The following is an 18,865-nucleotide window of genomic DNA, read 5'->3' as shown; positions in this document are numbered from 1 at the left end:
GATCCAAGATTATTTTAATCCAAACTGGGCTACAGTTTCTGCCAGAGCTATCCTACTTCCACTTCCCTCTTAGTCCGCAAATCAAGGGATAGCATGTCTACCTTGGTTGACCTGAATTCCAGTGTTTTCTCCTCAGCCCAGTAATGTGTTCCTCTACCTCCTAGTCCCTCTACTACCTCTTGCTGAGTTAGGAAATGTGTCAAGAGGACTAGTAGCCCTAGAATACTGGGCCCAACTCTTGGATTTCCACCTCCTCCCAGATCTCAGCTCTGTGATTTTTTATTTTCTTGTTAGTTCTCCAGGGTCTTTTAGCAGTTTTTTTTTTTTTTTTTTTTTAATGTTTGGTTTTACTTTGTTTAGCTTTTCTCATTGTCCTTAGGGAAAAGATGAGAAAGATGAGTCCACATTATTTAATCCATCAATCCATCATTACTCTTTTGCAGGAATTTGTGGGTTTTTGTTGTTGTTGTTGTTGTTTGTTGTTTTTTTGTTTTGTTTTTTTTCTTTTTGGCTGTGGGCTCTCTAGAGTTTTATTTCTTTTAAGTTTTGTGGTCTCTTGTTTTAAAGTATTCTGCCACCAAAGCACCTCTATTTCTAACAGTTTATTCACTCAAACAGCTCTTGCTAGTTACTCAATTGAATTTGCTTAAATTAAGTGAACATATAAATTTCCCTGTATATGTTATACTATCTCCATTATAAGAACTTTTTAATTTTTTTCTATGATCATCAAGCTGCGCAATAGATCTTCTGAACTTACTACTTCTATCTAACTAAAATTTTGTATCTTTGGAACAACATCTTCCCAACTTCCTCCTCTTTAAAAACTTCCAAAATTCTTTACTATATGCCTGGAATAGTCTTCTCTCTGCCTTGACACCTTCAAATCTCAGCTCAATATTTATTGACAAAGCTTTCCAAACTTCCTTGATTTCAGTATAGCAACTGTATATCTTACTGCAGGAATTTGAGTGTGCCAAATAAATAATTTTACTTCATTTTCTTCACATCTAATTTAATTTGATTTTAATTTGATTTTAACATGTTTTTCCATGTTGCTAGAAAATTCACCTTTCATTTATTTGTTGGATGGGGCTCAGGAAATTTTTTCCCTGTTGTCTAAATTGGTACAAGAATCCTGACACTTCTGTCTGGGAAATGGAGATATAATTTACATATGTCTTTAGTTCATCGTAGTCACCTTAATAACCTTATTGTTCAGGCTCACATGTTCACTAGAAGTCAAATATTTCCAAGCCCTCCATGCCAGGCTTGCAAATAGAAATCACTGACAAGACTGGATTCCTGATACTTCATATGCAGCTTCTTTAAGGCACCCCACAGGTCCTGTTATCTCCCCAAATAGCTGCTAAATATCTAGCTATGGTTTCCTGTTATTTGAGGTATGTACTAACTTCTATCCCCTTTCCATTCTGGATGAATCTCTTTCCTTGGTGACATTCTTCTATATTCTTTCCCCAGCAAAAATTTCTCAATGAATTTAGACCTTTAGAGAGAAAAAAAGAAAAAAGAAAAAAACAAGAAAGAAATAAGAAAAAGGCTGCCTTCAGGGTCATTGTGGACTTGGCCTTGCACACAACCCTCCTCTTAGGCAAGAGATAGCAAGCATCTGGTTACCTTCTGGAAGAGAAGGAATAAGGGAGCAAAAACAATTCACAAAATAATATGTCAATAAATTATCAAGCCAGAAGTTTAAGTCCCTCAGTTGTTCATTTTTAAAGCATGCGTAATGCCTGTATTTTTGTAGCACCTATCACAGTTTCTATTTGAAATTTATGCATCATTATTTTATTAATATCAGTGTCCTTAACTCCATAATATGACCTCCTTGATAGCAGACATCTTGACTAGTTTTGATTATTTAAAAGCTAACATCACATCTGGCAATAATATACATTCAATAAGCCTTTGTTGAATTAATGAATCAGTGAATGAATAATTAAGTAAAGTGTATTCTACAAGCTCTCTCCATTAAAAAGGACCTAAAATTAAATGTTTTGCTTCCTCTCAGCTGTCTCCTATATATAATCTGGTTCCAGTGAAAATGAAAAATGCACATCTAAAGAAACAAAACTTGGAAAGAGCCATTGAAGACTATATCAATGAATTTAGTGTAAGAAAATGCCACTCATGCCAAAATGGAGGTACAGCAATTCTAATGGATGGAAAGTGTTTGTGTACCTGCCCATTCAAATTTGAGGGAATTGCCTGTGAAATCAGTAAACAAAAAATTTCTGAAGGTGAGGACAATTTATTTGATGTGGTTAAAGACAAAAATATGTACTTTGGGGTTATTTAATTTGAAAAATAGCTCTTGAATTAATTTGTACTAAATCTCTAGATTATTTATATAAACAGAGGATAAAGATTGAGTGAATAGTGAAAATGGGTAAATCAGCCTTTATGTGTCATTTAACATATTCTACTTGTATATATTAAAATAGAATTATAAATAAATAAATTATAATTATTGTATTACTCTTTAATTATAAAAATATTCTTATGTAAGGTTTACAGAAATATAACAAGCATCCAGGTATTCACTATCTAGAATTGATGAATGTTAATACATATATATCATATATACTTTATATAAATGTATATATTATATACTGTGCATATATATGCGTTTATGTGTAAAGACATAGACATATATACTTCAAAACCTTTTTTAAGAAGCAACAATAATACATCCAATTAATTACTTTGTACCACATCCCCGCCCCCCCCAAGAAATTCTGTTGCCTTTTCTCTCTTCTATTGCTCAGATACAATCATTTTCACTAAGTTTGTATGTATCTTTCCAGTTCATATTTTTGTGCTTGTACTAAATAGGTACCAATAAAAAATATGTGATATTGTTTTGTATGTTTTTTGTTTGTTTGTTTGTTTGTTTGTTTGTTTGTTTGTTTGTTTGAGGCTGAGTCTCGCTCTGTCGCCCGGACTGGAGTGCAGTGGCCGGATCTCAGCTCACTGCAAGCTCCGCCTCCCGGGTTTGCGCCATTCTCCCACCTCAGCCTCCCGAGTAGCTGGGACTACAGGCGCCTGCCACCTCGCCCGGCTAGTTTTTGTATTTTTTAGTAGAGACGGGGTTTCACCGTGTTAGCCAGGATGGTCTCGATCTCCTGACCTCGTGATCCGCCCGTCTCGGCCTCCCAAAGTGCTGGGATTACAGGCTTGAGCCACCGCGCCCGGCCTGTTTTGTATGTTTTTAAATTTTATATAAATGATATTTACTAGATTTTTATTTTGCCTTTTTAACTGTATTGGTGTTTTTAAAAACTGAGATTCTGTATTGTATTTTAAAGTTAATTCTAAGGAAACGTATTATTTTACTTTTAAAAATATTTGTATTATGAATGTAAAGGGTATATGTGAAGGTTTGTTACAAGGATATATTGCATGACGTTAAGCTTTGGGCCTCTGGTGTACGTATCACCCAAATAGTGGACATTGTACCCAATAGGTAATTTTTCAACCCTCATCTGCCTCCCATCCTCGCCATTTTTGGAGTCCCCACTGTCTATTATTTCCTTCTTATGTCCATACATACCCATTGTTTAGCTCCCACTTATAAGCGAGAACATGTGGTATTTGGTTTTCTATTTCTGGGTTATTTCACTTAGGGTAATGACCTCCCGCTCCGTCCCTGTTGCTCCAAAAGACATGATTTCATTCTCTTTTATGGATGAATAATATTCTGTGGTGCATATGTACCACATTTTCTTTATCTAATCATCCATTGATGGACATGAAAGTTGATTCCATGACTTTGCTATTGTAAATAGTGCAGCAGTAAACATATGTGTGCAGGTGTCTTTTTCATATAAAGATTTATTTTCCTCTGGGTAAATACCCAGTAGTGGGACTGTTGAGTTGACTGGTAGTCCTATTTTTAATTTTTTGAGAAATCATCTCTATTCTCTTACCATATACAAAAATTAACTTGAGATAGATTAAAGACTTACATGTAAGATCTGAAACTATAAAAATCCTAGAGGAAAATCTAGGAAAAACTCTTCTGGACATTGGCCTAGACAAATAATTTATAACTAAGACCTCAAAAGCAAATGCAATAAAAACAATAATAGACAAATAGGACTCAATTAAACTATTTTACTTCTTACAAGTAAACATGACTTTAGCCATGTTTCTAATACTAAGAGTTTAGGCTTAGTCTTTCATTCTGGTAGAATTATTCAGACTCCTAATATATAAGTGAGATCTTAGTCCAAGTGTTAATATCACAAGATTAGCTAGTAAGATCAACTTTCTATGGCAATCATTGTTTGAACAAATACAGTTTCCTGCAACAAAATTCCAAAACAATTATGTAGCTTCCTAAAGCAAAGATTCACAGCCTCGTTTGTCATTCAACCATACTTTCATCTCTTGCAATACAAATTTTTAATATTTTAAGAAATGTTTACACTTCTTAGCAAATGGCTTAGAAACTCGATGTGGTGACAAAATATGTAAGTTAGAATTTATTTTAAATTTTAGAATAATTGACTTATAAATGTATGCTAACTCTGTCTCTCATTTGTCTAAAGTCTCATCTAGTGTTTGCATTCCAAAGAAACATTCTTACTCTCCAAAAATTTATACTACTTGGTACTTGGAACTTCTATTTTCTACCTATTTCTCTCTATGTAGAATATTCTGCTGATTTCTCTGTGATTTCTTTAGTTCTATCTTCTAATTTTCCAATTCTTTTATTCAACTATGTATAGTCTATCCATTTGCTGACCTATTGAGATTATTTTAAAATTATTTTTCTAAAATTTTGATTTGGTTATTTTTCAATTTTCTTTTGTCTTGTTTTTTCCTCTTGTCTAGTTTACTGGATTATTTTCCTACCTTTATGTCTTTCAACATGTTAAATATATCTTCATGGAATTCTTTCAAATTGTTCCAGTATATATAGTTTCTGCAGTGCAATTCTCTGCTAAATCTACCAATTCATTCTCATGGCACATTATTCATTCTTCAGTACTTAGTGATTTTTTATTACAGGTTTAGTTTTTGGTGGGAATTATTTCCTGTGGAAACTCTATCTTCCCCGGATAATGAATGTGTTCCTAGGGTTAGTTTCTTTCTCAGGAGGTCCCATCATTTTCATCAGACTTGCACTAGATTTTTATGTAAATTTCTTGGTTCAGGTTCCATATGTTGTATTTCATAGATAACGAATATCAAGGTCCCTTCCCCAATATATAAAATTATCTTAGATCACTAGGCATTGTTTGGTTGACGTTTCAAACCTGACCCAGGATGGCCCACCAGCTTCTTGCTGAGACATTAGACATTTTCTTGCTGAATTTTTCCTTAAGGTAAATCTTTCAAGCATCCATTTTGACATAGAATGTTCTAGTTTCCAATTTATACTAGCCTACTCCCATGATGAGATTGAAAACCGTAATACATCATCTTTCTTTTTCTATACCATTTACTTAGCCTGGAATGCTTCCAACTTTCTCTCCCTCAACTAACCGAACCTCCTTCTCCCTTATTCCTTGTGTGTGTTTCTACTCCTAGACCAGTGGTTCTCAACCAGGTTGGTCATTGGATTCATCTGGTTCACTTCCTTAAAGGAAAAAAAAAAAAGAAACAAAACAAAATGGATGTCTATCCTAAGCCAATTAAACAGAAGTAGCTATGGTAGATCCTACCTGGGCATGGGTTTTTTGTTTTCTGAATTAAAAAAAAAAAAAAATCTACTGGTTATTCTAATCTTTAGCCAGGGTTAAAAACCTCTATTCTGAACCCAGGCCAATTTGCATATCTTTGATGAAACCTTTTCCAATTTCTCCAGGAATCAGTTCTCTATCTGTGCTCCCTGAGAACTTTCCTTCTGTTTTTCCAGCACTAATCACATTGACTCTCTGTATACAAGATAAATAGCCCTTTCTAGTATGAGAATGTGCCTTATGCCTTAAACCACATTCTATTCCCAGCACCTAGACAGTATAGCACAATGTGGTGCAACAGGATAAGAAGGTGAAAAAGTGGATGGGTGGATGGATCAAAAGTAAAATCCTATTGATGATTAAGATTTGATACTCGTTTGTTTTCTCTAGGATTGCCAGCCCTGGACTTTCCCCACGAAAAATAGAACTGTTGGCTTCTCTGAGCTCCAGTGGAAGAAAAGAACACTAGGACCTTCAGATCCTACCCCTGAAGATAATCTTAGCTGCCAAATAAATAGCAACATGCTTCATGAAAATCCTACCAACCTCTGAAGACTCCTCTCTTAGGTCTATAATTTTTTAAAAAATTTTTCTTTCTTAAACTCCTATGATGTTTCCATTTTTTATTCCCTAATGAGGGGTCAACAGTGAAATATGCCAGAACTGCTTTCTCCCACAGACCATGCCAATCTCTTCTAAAAAAACAAAATTAAATTAAAACAGAATGTCGGTTTAAAAAACTCAAAGTAACTGTCAAACTGCTTTGTATGGTTAACATATTCTACCAAGTCCATGACCACACATCTGTACCATGCAATTTAACTCTTATTTACATTGTTATGTTTGGTTTGGTTATTTGCTTAGGTGTGCATACATCATTCAGCAAGTACTGAACACCAGCCACCTGCACAGCAGTTGCTTTTACTAGTCTTAACTCTACCATTTATATCTATGTGTCCAAGGGGGAAAATGTGTTATATTTGTAACCAAAAACTACTAGTTTACCAGAGGCTGGAAGGGTAGTGGGGAAGGGAGATAAAGAGGAGATGGTTAATACAAAAATCCAGTGAGATGAAACGAATAATATATACAGTGTTCAGCAGCACAATAGAGTGACTATAAACTATTAGCTTAAATTATGTGAAATTGCCTCTATTTGATCATATTTTACAAGAAAAAAACATCAATTTTATATAGTCCAACTTAATACCTAGGCTTATGAGTTGTATAAGGTAAGGTTACCTACCTGAGAAGCTGATTAACATTGGTTGTACAATCTTATCCATTAGAGAACATGGTACTTAGGGTCTGAGACCTTTTGAAAAGGTCTGAAAACTCTTTAAGAAAAGGAAAGAAAGAAAGAAAAGAGGAAAAACATATCAAAATAAAAAAATGCAAAATCAAATTTAATAAATGCTTAGACATCAGCATGTGTCATGTCAACTTTATTGTTACTATTAATACACATTTTACACTTTTATAAATAAATTATATTACTTTTTCTCACTTGGCAGAAATTCTCAAGAATGCATTTGATTGCTGGGAGATAACAGTAACTAAATTACCTACATGCAAATAATAATAAATAAAGCAAAGTTTTTAAAAATAATTTTCAAAATTATTTTTAAATAGCAAATAAAAAGATTACTGGATGTGGGATGTATTTTAATATGTTAGGTATGATATGGAGATCATGCTGATAAATGTACCCTGACCCTTAAGAGTCTTGCATTTGCCCTGGGAGCTCCAGAGAAATCCTGTCCCTTGCCCTTCAAACCACTGTGTGAATTAGAGAGGAGTAAGATTTGTTAAATGTATAGAAATACTGAACTCTGTTCTTGAACAAGCCACTATTGAGAGAGTTTTTGATGGAGAGCATCTGGCTTAAGGCTGTTATTAGAGCAACACCTGAGAATTCCTTCCACCCTTAGGAATTACGAATGCCAAACAATAAAAGAGCTGAGCCTTGACCAGACCCCGCTAGGGCTAGCTTAATGATTTATCAGAGTCCTTTCTAGGGTGATGAATAGCAGGAACAGCCCAGGTTCACACTTGATGGAGAGTCCTCCAACTTCTTGCCAAAGGTGGTATAGCTGATGATAGAGCATCTCCAGCAGGGAGCACCATTGAGACACCAGAAACTGCTCAGCAGTAATCAACACAGAGCAGAAAGTCTCCAGGCTTCAACTAAGGGAGAATCTCTAGAAACCGGGAAAGATGAGGACCTACTAGGCCTAGCATGGGTCATCGTGGACTGTTGTTTGGAGAGAGCAGATGTAGCTTAGTTGCCCACATGGAGTGCATTATAGGTGCCCCCTACCCCACATGCTCTCTGAGGGGGTGCACCACCAATTCAAGGAAAGGGACAAGTGAAGACAACAGCCCTGTGAAGTCCAGGACAGAAAGTTGAATCATTATACTAAATCACTATCAAAAAAAGTTGAGAAGTGGGATGGGTATTTACGTTCACTAGGGCCTGATGGATAAAGGAAGCTCAGAGTCTTACTACATTTTTACACTTTTCCCTTTTTATACTCAAAATTCACTTATGCATTCTACTGATCACAGAGTAGACAGTCAACATACACCTGTTGTCTAATGTTTGATGTGTGAGTCACAGCATTCTCACCCTGGCTTTATACAATTGTCTCCCCTGCAAGGCCTTTTGATGGTTTTATGGGACCCAGCAATAGCGTCTCCTAAATTCATCTCCCAATATTTACTTATGAAAACAGCCCCAAATGGTAGATGATATGGTCTGGCTCTGTGTTGCCACCTAAATCTCATGTCAAATTGTAATCCTCACGTGTCGAAGGAGAGACCTGGTGAGAGGTGATTGGATCATAGGGGCAGTTTCCCCCGTGCTTTCCTTGTGATAGGTGAGTCAGTTCTCACAAGAACTGATCAAAGGCTAGTTTGGTTTTTTTCCTTAATGAAACAATTTGTATACACACACACATAATTCACAGGACAGTCAAATATCTGTCCTATGACAGATATTTGGCCCCCACCCTTTGCTCTTCCACCCCCAACTCATGCCCATTACCTACCATTATGCTAAGAGCAGCAAAATGGCCCAAGAAAAGGGGAAGACATGGCTACTTAACAATGGGCAAGTTACTAAACCCCTAAGCCCTAAAATATGCTCAGGGATAATAATATCTCTTTCATAGAATTGTTAGGTTGATTTACTGAGAGCATTTATACTGTAACCGAATGGAAATGCAATAAATAGTAATAATGGCTATTACTATTATTAGAACGCAGGACTATTAGTCAAAAATCTTCAAAGCGTAACTCTAACATTTGTGATATTAGATACATCAGTGTATTTTCCAACTTTTTTGACCTAATCCTCTGTTGGGACAAAAACTGGGATTGAAGAAAGGAAGGAAGGAAAGGCAGAGACAGAGACAGAGAGAAGAAAGAAAAAGGAAAGAAAGAAGAAAGAAAATAAAAGAAAAAAGAAAGAGAAAGAAAGAAAGAAAAAAAGGAAGAAAGGAAAGAGAAAGAAAGAAAGAAAGAAAGAAAGAAAGAAAGAAGAAAGAAAGAAAGAAAGAAAGAAAGAAAGAAAGAAAGAAAGAGAGAGAGAGAGAGAGAGAGAAAGGAAGGAAGGAAGGAAGGAAGGAAGGAAGGAAGGAAGGAAGGAAGGAAGGAAGGAAGGAAGGAAGGAAGGAAGGAAGGAGAAAAAATGAAAAATAGATCCACTTTTGATGTGGGACCTTTTCTTTATTTTATTCATTAAAGAGCAAATCATCATTTAACAAAATGACAAAAACAATAAGCAACCCCATGAGAGTGTGTATCAGTTAAATCTTGTCTTGGAGACCCATTGAGGCAAAGGGATTATGACTTAGATTCTGCTTCTGTGAAACATATGTGAGGACAAAAGAGGTGAGAAATCATGAAAAGAAAACAGCAGGACCCAATAGACCCACAGAGTTCATGCATTCTCAAAGACCCGAAAAGAGGGTGTGATACAAATAATGGACTAAATTAGAAAAAACAAAAGCAAGGTAATATATAACCTAGAATTCTTCTATAAGCTTTGTTCTTTGTCTCTTTGCTTTCCAGGTTAACTGGTTTGACAAAAAAAAAAAAAAAAAAAAAAAAAAAAAAAAAAAAAAAAAAAAAAAAAAAAAAACTCCTTAAGTGAAGTCTACATTAATGTTTTCATTATCCTGTTTCAGTAGATTATTTTAACAGTAGTAAACATTCACCTGGGATTGGGTTTAAATTGTAAAGACAAATGCTCCCTTCTTTTCTTGAGTTTCAATACAATCTACTCATTCCATTAAAATGTGGTGGAAACTCTCCCTTTCATCAAAAGTAAGTTGATTAATAAGCCATTTCTTCCAGAGCACTGATGTTCTGAAGAGTTAAGACCGCCTTTCATTAAAAGTAGAAAGTACAGGAGTGAAAAAGTTCGCTTTGTTTTTAAAACAAAAAGTGAAAGAGAAATAACCCAAATCAAGGAAGTCCCCACTTCCTCCTGCATAGCCTTCTTAAGCATGCGTGTTCTTATTCTGCTTTTTCCTGCTACTTCCCAGTTGCTATTTCATATCTAGCCAAACAGGGAGACTGAATTTCCTTGAATTTTTATGAATCTGCTTGTAAGTTTGCTTTAATTTCATGATCAAAGAGCAGCACCGTGGTGACCATCTCTTAGTAGCTGGCAATATTTTAGCCAAAGTTTCCCTTATAGCTTCCCATAAATGATGGGCTTCAAGGAAGGTTGTACATGCAGAATCAGTGTACAAAACAAACATTACTTCCATCTGAGGAACTCATGAGCCAAAAAAAAAAAGAAAAAGAAAAAGTGTTTTTAAAAAAGCTGACCTAGGACCTCAGAGTGAGAAAAGGAAGTATGAAAATTAATTCTCATTGGAGCAGTTTCCAATCTAGTTGAGGAGCCAAACCTAATACACCCAATACAATTAGAGAACCATAAAGGGCAAACATATTAAAAGAGCTTAATTTTGTAGTGTGGCCTGCAGGCTTCCAGAAAAAAGGGGAGATCAGTGAGCTAGCAGCAGAGAAGTCTCCCTGGAAAAGGTGAGATTTGACATTCCTCTGTTCTATCTCAGGGGTCTTAGCCAGGCACATTAGTGTTGGGCATGTAGAGCAGATGGCTACTTGTTTCTTGTCTAAAATGTTAGACATTCAGGTTATAAAAAAGAAAATGTATCAGAGTTTATAACTATTTCTAACCTTCTATGCTAACAATTTTAACCATACTTCTTTTAAAGCCTAATACCTGTAATCCCAGCACTTTGGGAGGCCAATGCGGGTGGATCATGAGGTCAGGAGTTCAAGAACAGCCTGGCCAAGATGATGAAACCCCATCTCTACTGAAAATACAAAAATTAGCCAGGTGTGGTAGCATGTACCTGTAATCTCAGTTACTCAGGAAGCTGAGGCAGGAGAATTGCTTGAACCTGGGGGGCAGAGGTTGCAGTGAGTACAGTGCCACTGTACTCTAGCCTGGGGGACAGAGCAAGACTCCGTCTCAAAAAAAAAAAAAAAAAAAAAAGGCCTAATAGATAAAACACTGACAATGCTTCTCAATAATGATCATTAATATTACTCAAATTTTATTAGTGCTCTCTCCTTTATCTACTTGCAAGTTGACTTTTAAAAATGCAGTTGGTTAGTTGGTTTTCCCTGGCCACCTCATGCTTCTAGACCTCACAGTCTCCACCTAGCCACCGCCTTCAGCGAGTACTGAAGGGGCAGACTCATTCATTGCACCACTGCCTGAACAAAAACTGTTTTCTAAAATAAAAGTATATGAAAAGAGAGTGTATGCCCCAGCATTTAAAGAATTATAACTACTTTTGCATTCTCTAAGCTGCTTCTCCCTTCTACTAGCAGGAATAATTGCAATGCTCATACTGCGAAAACATAGGTTTACCATTTTTAGATGGTATCACTATGTGCTCTGTCATCTTTGTTGCATTTCCTGTTTCATCTTCCTGCTCAGGAACTTATGTACTGAGGTTTGGCTTCACAGGAGATATACTCACATATATAATGTTTGACATATATTTTTAAAATAACATGATTATGCCTTCAAAACTAAATATGAAAATATACTTGTGGACTACAAGTTATAGTTGGGAGCTTCAACTCTTAACTTTTTTTTCTTAGCCAAAAAAACTTTTCTTAAATATATGTGTTTGAAAGACCACTGAATTTATTTCAATAATAACTAAAAATTACCTTAATCTGTATTTGGAAATAAGCACAAATTGAAATGCAATTCAGATGGATGAATTGAAATTCAAAGTTCTCTTAACCAGAGACTTACTCAACAAATTACAGTTAACTGAATAATTGCTAGATTCCTGTTTATCATGTAATTTGTGTCCAGCTTACTGGTATAGAGAGCAAATTGTAGAATGACAAAGATTAAGTAATTCTTTTTTTTTTTTTTTTTTGAGACAGAGTCTCGCTCTGTCGCCCAAGTTGGAGTGCAGTAGCACAAGCTCAACTCACTGCAAGCTCCGCCTCCCAGGCTCACACCATTCTCCTGCCTCAGCCTCCCGAGTAGCTGGAACTACAGGCGCCCGCCACCTCGCCCGGCTAGTTTTTTGTACTTTTTAGCAGAGACGGGTTTTCACCACGTTAGCCGGGATGATCTTGATCTCCTGACCTCGTGATCCACCCGTCTCGGCCTCCCAAAGTGCTGGGATTACAGGCTTGAGCCACCGCGCCCGGTCTGATTAAGGAATTCTTATGCAGTACATGGGGAAAACATGCTGATTAACTTAGTAGTAAACGGTGTCAGAGTGTCACGATTATTTCTACCCACAAGGCTGGCCTGGTGATCTGTTCACTATCTTGGTAGTATGAGTCACCTGCTCCTTCTTTTAGGTCAAAGGCTCTCAAACATGCACATAACTTGGAATCACGTGGTGAGCTGTGAAATATACTGATGCCTGAGTTTCAACCCTAGATTTTCATATGATAACCTGGAGTGAAGCCTGGGAGCTGAGACTTAAAACATCCCAGGTGATTTTAACGTGCAGCCAGGCTGAGAACCACTGCTTTAGAGTGATTCTCTTTACCCTCTGTAAAGAGAGGGTAAAGGCTTTACAGTGATTTATCTTTACAAAGCTGTATCTGCACTTTGATGGTCTCCATTCTAACAGACAGTAGTAGATAAGAGGCTTTCTAGTGAAGGTAAAGACTGTCTCTGTTTCAAAGCATTCTGGAAAATGTGTTATACTTAAAAGTATGCCTGGCTCCCATACCTTACTCTTGCTTTCATCTTCCTCCTCTATTCATTCATTAAGCATTTATCATGTGTAACATACTGTGCAATTTCAGATTCCTGACCATCCACCAGATTCTGACCATGCCTCACACCCCTCTTTAAAATATGTAAAGTTTTCAGAACAATATCAGTTTCTACTTCTGGAACTCAACCCTTGCCCTGGTTTTTTGCCTGTCCTGTGAATCTATATTTCTAATTATATCTTAATTTTGAAAACATTTATATTTTAAGGAATAAATAACAGGTAACATCTTTTTTGAAAAAGGATTTTGTATGGATATAGGATTAATTAGTGTTTGGTCAGCAGCATGTATAGAAATATGGTGACCTTACACTAAATAAGCACTCTAATACTTAAAACGAGATCTAGAAATTTGCAACCACCAAAAAAGGAATCATGCCTTTCCTTTGTCATGGAAAACAAAGATGACCTTCTACCCTTGAACTTAGTTTAGTAGGAGGCCATATATTCCAATTAAAGGGGCCAAATCTGTATCTCAGAATGTGTTCAGAGAGGTACATGGATGACTGGAAAATCTACTTGGGATCAAATACTATGCCCTTAACATCTGACACTAACAAATATTACCCCCAAATTAATACATGAACCTAGATTGTGCTGTGCTTTTTTTTTTTTAGGAAAATGAATGGCATTCTATGATAAGCTTATGAGTATTTCCATCATTTAAATACTGATAATGTGAATTTAAATATAATTGGAGTTGTTCATTAAAATTTTCATGATACTTTTGTTCTTTTTAATAATGATTATAGTTATGTTTTTACACAAGTGCTATATACCCAGGATAGAAAACCTGAAAAACCCCAAAAAGTACAAAAAAAGAATTATTTGTAGTAATATATCCACTCAAGTCAAACGCGATTCCCATTTTGGTGTGAGTCCTTCATAGATAAGAGAGAGATGGAGAGACATACACACACACACAAGCACACACACACACATATCCAAAAATATAGAAGTTATATAAAACAGGTTAATAATGTATAGCAAAATTTAATATCTAGCTACTTCTAAAAAATTTTTTGTCAATTTTTCAGTCTTCAAAGCTACACCTAGACCTCTTCCTGTATTATTGAAAAATAATAACAAGATAAACCTGACTAGCTATACAAATGCGCTGAGGGTTGAGATAACATGCAAATGTAGCCTCACATATCAATGTGTGAAAGCTGGACAGACCACACAGCTCAGAAAAGGAAGTACACTCTGCATAGCTAACTTGCACATTCACTATCAAAGCTGCATCATCTTCGGGGTCATTGTGTGCCAGGCACATCAACTCTTTTCAATAAAAATGGTAAGTAATAGATTTTATAACTCTCTCTGGTCTCCTGGCAAATGTGCTACTCTTCTCTGCATAGAACAGACAGGGCTGAGGGTGCTTCACAGTCAGGTCCTCCGAGCCTTTGGGATTTTGCTTGGCCACTTGTTCCTTGTGCTGATGAAGCTGCTGAGTCTTGTTCATGCCAGTTGAGAGACATGGCTTCAAGAGTTCCCTTTTTTTGATTCCAGCCTTCAGAATAGGGGAAGAGCACTGTCTTGCAGAAAGAAAACATGCATTCTTTGTCCTTGCCTCTTAGGATAGCTTGGTGCCAGCCCCAATAATTTAGTCAAGTTTCCTGTTGTGAGCAGTTTGGATCCCAGGAAAGGACTCCAGTGGTGAATGTTGGGAAATATTGCTGATGGCGATTGCCATTTTGATAACAGTAGATTTTACAAACGGACCTCTTTTGTTTGAAAAAGCTTTTTTTTTTTTTTTTTTTTTTTTTTGTTAAATTAAGAGACACAAAGGCCGGTCTTAACCTAAAGGACAGATTGTGTTCCCAAAATTAATGAGAAGTCATTATTTGGAGCACACTTAAAATGGTGAGTGAGTTCCCAGTGCTACTTTAACCCAAAATATAGCTGAACTATAGCAGTAATATTCTCCTTCATAATTTTCCATTATTTCTTAGAAAAAAAAAAAAAGGAGGGGTCCCAAAATATATGTGGTGTTCATATGTTCCCAGAATATAGAAGAGAGTCAATTTTCTATCTTTGTCTACTATTCCCCAGCCCCCAGAAGACTGGAAATTTGTTATCCCTTCTCTCGTTACGGAGAGGATACCCTCCTTTTGTTAGCCCCCAGTGAGAAGATAGGAGTTGAGACCATGACTCCTGTGCTTGCTCAATTGGAGATTGTGCATTGCAGACATTGGAACAGGGAGAATAAAGGGATCATTCAATGATGTGTGTTCATGTTACTGTGTATTGTCTGGAAGCACCTCGAGTTAGGATAGGGAAAGAGTAGAGGTGAGAGAGCGTAATCTTGCCATGGGGGAGAGAGGAAGAAGGAAGAGCCATAGGGTGCAAGTCGCTGAGTCTTGAGAAGGGGAGTAAAGGGTGGAGGAAATGTTAGCGCATGACCCTGCCTGCGGCAACGCCTGTAGAAGACAGTCTCTGGCTCAGGTGGGAGTGAGACTTATAAATCCCTCTGTGTTTCCAAATTGGGTCTTTAGTTCCGGGATTCCTAGAAAGCAGCTTGACCTTGGCCGGGCGCGGTGGCTCACGCCTGTAATGCCAGCACTTTGGAGGTCGAGGCGGGCGGATCACGAAGTCAGGAGATTGAGACCATCCTAGCTAACACGGTGAAACCCCGCCTCTACTAAAAATCCAAAACATTAGCCGGGCGTGGTGGCGGGCGCCTGTAGTCCCAGCCACTTGGGAGGCTGAGGCAGGAGAATGGCGTGAACCCGAGAGGTAGAGCTTGCGGTGAGCCGAAACTGCGCCACTGCGCTCTAGCCTGGACCACAGAGCGAGACTCCGTCTCAAAAAATAAATAAATAAAATAAAATAAAAAAGAAAAGAAAAGGAAACAGCTTGACCTTAAACGAGAGTGCTGTGATTTATAAAGTGCTATTTGGATTTTCTTCGGTGAAACAAGATAACAGCAGGAAAAAGGGAAGTTTAACTGGATAGCATGTATTTGGTATGATATATGAGTAATGATTTTTTTAAAGATTATTGTTTTCTTATAATAAAAGTAACATGGCTGGGTGTGGTGGCTCACACCTGTAATCCCAGCACTTTGGGAGGCTGAATCAGGCAGATCGCCTGAGGTCAGGAGTTTGAGACCTGCCTGACCAAGATGATGAAACCCCGTCTCTACTAAAAATACAAAATTAGCTGGTCATAGTGGCGCATGTCTGTAATCCCAGCTACTTGGGAGGCTAAGCAGGAGAATCGCTTGAACCTGGGAGATGGAGGTTGCAGTGGGCCCAGATCGTGCCATTGCACTCTAGCCTGGGCAACAAGAGCAAAATTCCATCTCAAAAAGAAAAAAAAAAAGTAGCACATACTTCTCAAAAAAGTATCTTGGAAATATAGATAAACTTCTTAGAGATATGATAATGGTCAGGCACCGTGGCTTATGCCTGTAATTCCAATTCTTTGGGAGGTCAAAGTGGGAGGATTAGTTGAGGAGTTCAAGACCAGCCTGGGCAACAAAGCAAGATGTCATCTCTATAAAAAATTAAGTAAATAAATAAATAAATAAACCAGCCAGGCCTAGTGGTGCATGCCTGTGGTCCCACCTACTAGGGAGGCTGAGGCAGGAGGATTATTTGAGTTCAGGAGTTCAAGGCGGCAGTGATGAATGATCATGTCACCACACTCCAACCCGGGCAACCCTGTATAGACAGAAAGAAAGAGAGAGAGAGAGAGAGAGAGAGAGAGAGAGAGAGAGAAGGAAGGAAGGAAGGAAGGAAGGAAGGAAGGAAGGAAGGAAGGAAGGAAGGAAGGAAGGAAGGAAGGAAGGAAGGAAAACAATAAGCATGTTCTATAATTTTATCACCTAAGGGACAATCACCAGGTTAGTACAGATCCTTCGAGAATGTCATCATTTTAAATACACATCTTATAAATGTAATTTTATAAGTGTTGTTATATTTTATGAACCATTTCTTCACATTTTATTTAAAATATCTTTAATAATATGGGAGTTACAATATAATTTTTAATGATAAATCATTTTTAATAACTGTGTAGTAGTCCACAATTTGTTTTAATCAGTTCCATAGAGTTGGACATTTCAGTTGTCTCTTTGTCTTTCCTTACAGTAATATAGACAAGACTATCACAAGCATTTTTTATATATTTTGTCTGATTATTTTGCATTGACAGAACATTAGCATAGTAACCAGGTGAAAACCTACATATATTTAAAACTTCTAACACAAGTTACCTTGTTGTTAAGCAGCGTACTTTAAGTTTCTTACTATATAATGGCATAGTAAGTGAATTTCCCAGTGCAATTATGGCATATACATGCCTATCTTTGTACAGTCATGCCTATTTTTGTAGCATGTAAAGGTTATACTTCAAAATTAAGTTACTTCCCCTTAATTCCTTTCTCCCTAACATTGCTGCTGACATTCTGCAACAAGTGGCAGAAAGCCATGTAGCATATTAAAGAAAGGAAAAACTCCATTTTTTTCTCCTTGAAAGAGATCAGATACAGTCAACAGGCCATATCCCCGGCTTCTTGTTGATTGGTTGTGCTTACTAGTTGTTTTCCATAAGTCACTTAAGCCTTGGGATTGTTTCCTCATCCTATGATGGTGATGATGTGATGATGATGGTGATGATGATGATGATGATAGCTATCCCACAGCATTGTTGTGGAGAGTAAGACTGCAATTATAAAGCACCTGTGACAGTACAGGCACATGCCAGACACTGGATAGATGTTGGATTCTTGTATTTCAGCCCCAAATAAATAGTTTCCAAAGTAAGCATAGAAAATCCTAGTGAATGCAGGAGGAGAGTGATACTGGCAGTTAGCATTGCTAAGCCCTGACATACACTATCTCATTAAATTCCTCTAACAATTCCTGCAAATAGTTATTCCTATTCTCCTGATTTTCTAGTTGAATAAACTGAGTCTTGTAGAGAGTAAGTAATTTTCTCACAACCACACAGCTACTGAATATTGTTGGGCCTGGAATTTCAGCACAATTCTATCTGTTCTCAGAGCCTGAGCTCCTCTACATTTTGTTACATCTCAGAAAAAGTAGATACCTAGGGAGACAAGCCGGTAGTCAAAGAAAAGCCCAGGACTGGCCTTTAGGGGTGTGCGGGGCCCATCCTCAAGCTGGTGACTGTGTCTGGGAGGCTTGAGGATCGGCTGTCATGGCTGCTTCTGCTATGGTCACTATGAGTTTTCCTACTTTCAGAATGCTCACTTTATTGAAATATTGTAGAGGCCACTGGGATGAGAAACTGAAGGAATGCCTGGTTTTGTGGTTCTTCATCCCAGGATCCATAAAGGGGGGTTTAATGACTACATAACTCCCTTCCCCACCCCAAGCTCATCTGCTGTGTCACCACTGTGACAAATTCCTACCTCCCTGACTTCCTGAACTGTCCAAGAAGGGATCAAGCCAAAAGGGGACAAGTGGTTATAAGGAAATTCACCTTTTATTGCCCTTTCCCTGTAATTTATTGGTAAGGAAACTTTGGAAATGTGTGGGAATGAAGCACAAAGGCACTTGGTGTTTTATGAAGATAAGACACATTAGATATTAAGATTGATGGGCATTAGACACACGACACTGGGCTCATCTTCCAACCTAGCAAGGGATGCTGGGTTCCAGCTCAACCTTCCCATTTCTCCCTGTGGCATCGTGACCCTATCTCTTCAGCTCTCTTTCAAGAGGCTCAGTAAAGGTACAGAGTTGGCTTAGGTGTTCCCCTACGTCCTTATTCATAGTGTGATTCTAGATTTTAGAAGTGGGAGAAGTGGCAATAGACTTCTACTTTATCTGCCCCTGTGGAAATTGACTTAATCTATAGCCTTAGACCAGCTCCCTTTAC

The 18,865-nt window shown here is 37.4% G+C and overlaps 2 protein-coding genes across 2 annotated transcripts in view; both read left to right on the top strand.

Annotated features, from left to right (window-relative positions):
* C9 (complement C9) overlaps positions 1–7,054 on the top strand; it is an 80,378-nt gene extending 73,324 nt beyond the window's left edge. The window contains exons 10-11 of the mRNA XM_010367652.2: positions 2,033–2,261; positions 6,102–7,054. Coding sequence (XP_010365954.1) covers positions 2,033–2,261; positions 6,102–6,136 — 264 coding nt within the window. The 3' untranslated portion in view covers positions 6,137–7,054. The remainder of the gene's footprint in view (positions 1–2,032; positions 2,262–6,101) is intronic.
* Positions 7,055–14,194: 7,140 nt separating this feature from the next.
* FYB1 (FYN binding protein 1) overlaps positions 14,195–18,865 on the top strand; it is a 169,842-nt gene continuing 165,171 nt past the window's right edge. The window contains exon 1 of the mRNA XM_030927925.1: positions 14,195–14,309. Within this exon, the coding sequence (XP_030783785.1) occupies positions 14,307–14,309 (3 nt within the window). The 5' untranslated portion in view covers positions 14,195–14,306. The remainder of the gene's footprint in view (positions 14,310–18,865) is intronic.

Source organism: Rhinopithecus roxellana, chromosome 3, assembly GCF_007565055.1.
Source record: "Rhinopithecus roxellana isolate Shanxi Qingling chromosome 3, ASM756505v1, whole genome shotgun sequence".
Taxonomy (NCBI): domain Eukaryota; kingdom Metazoa; phylum Chordata; class Mammalia; order Primates; family Cercopithecidae; genus Rhinopithecus; species Rhinopithecus roxellana.
Note: the sequence above shows the minus strand (reverse complement) of the source record. Positions and strands in the feature narration are given on the sequence as shown.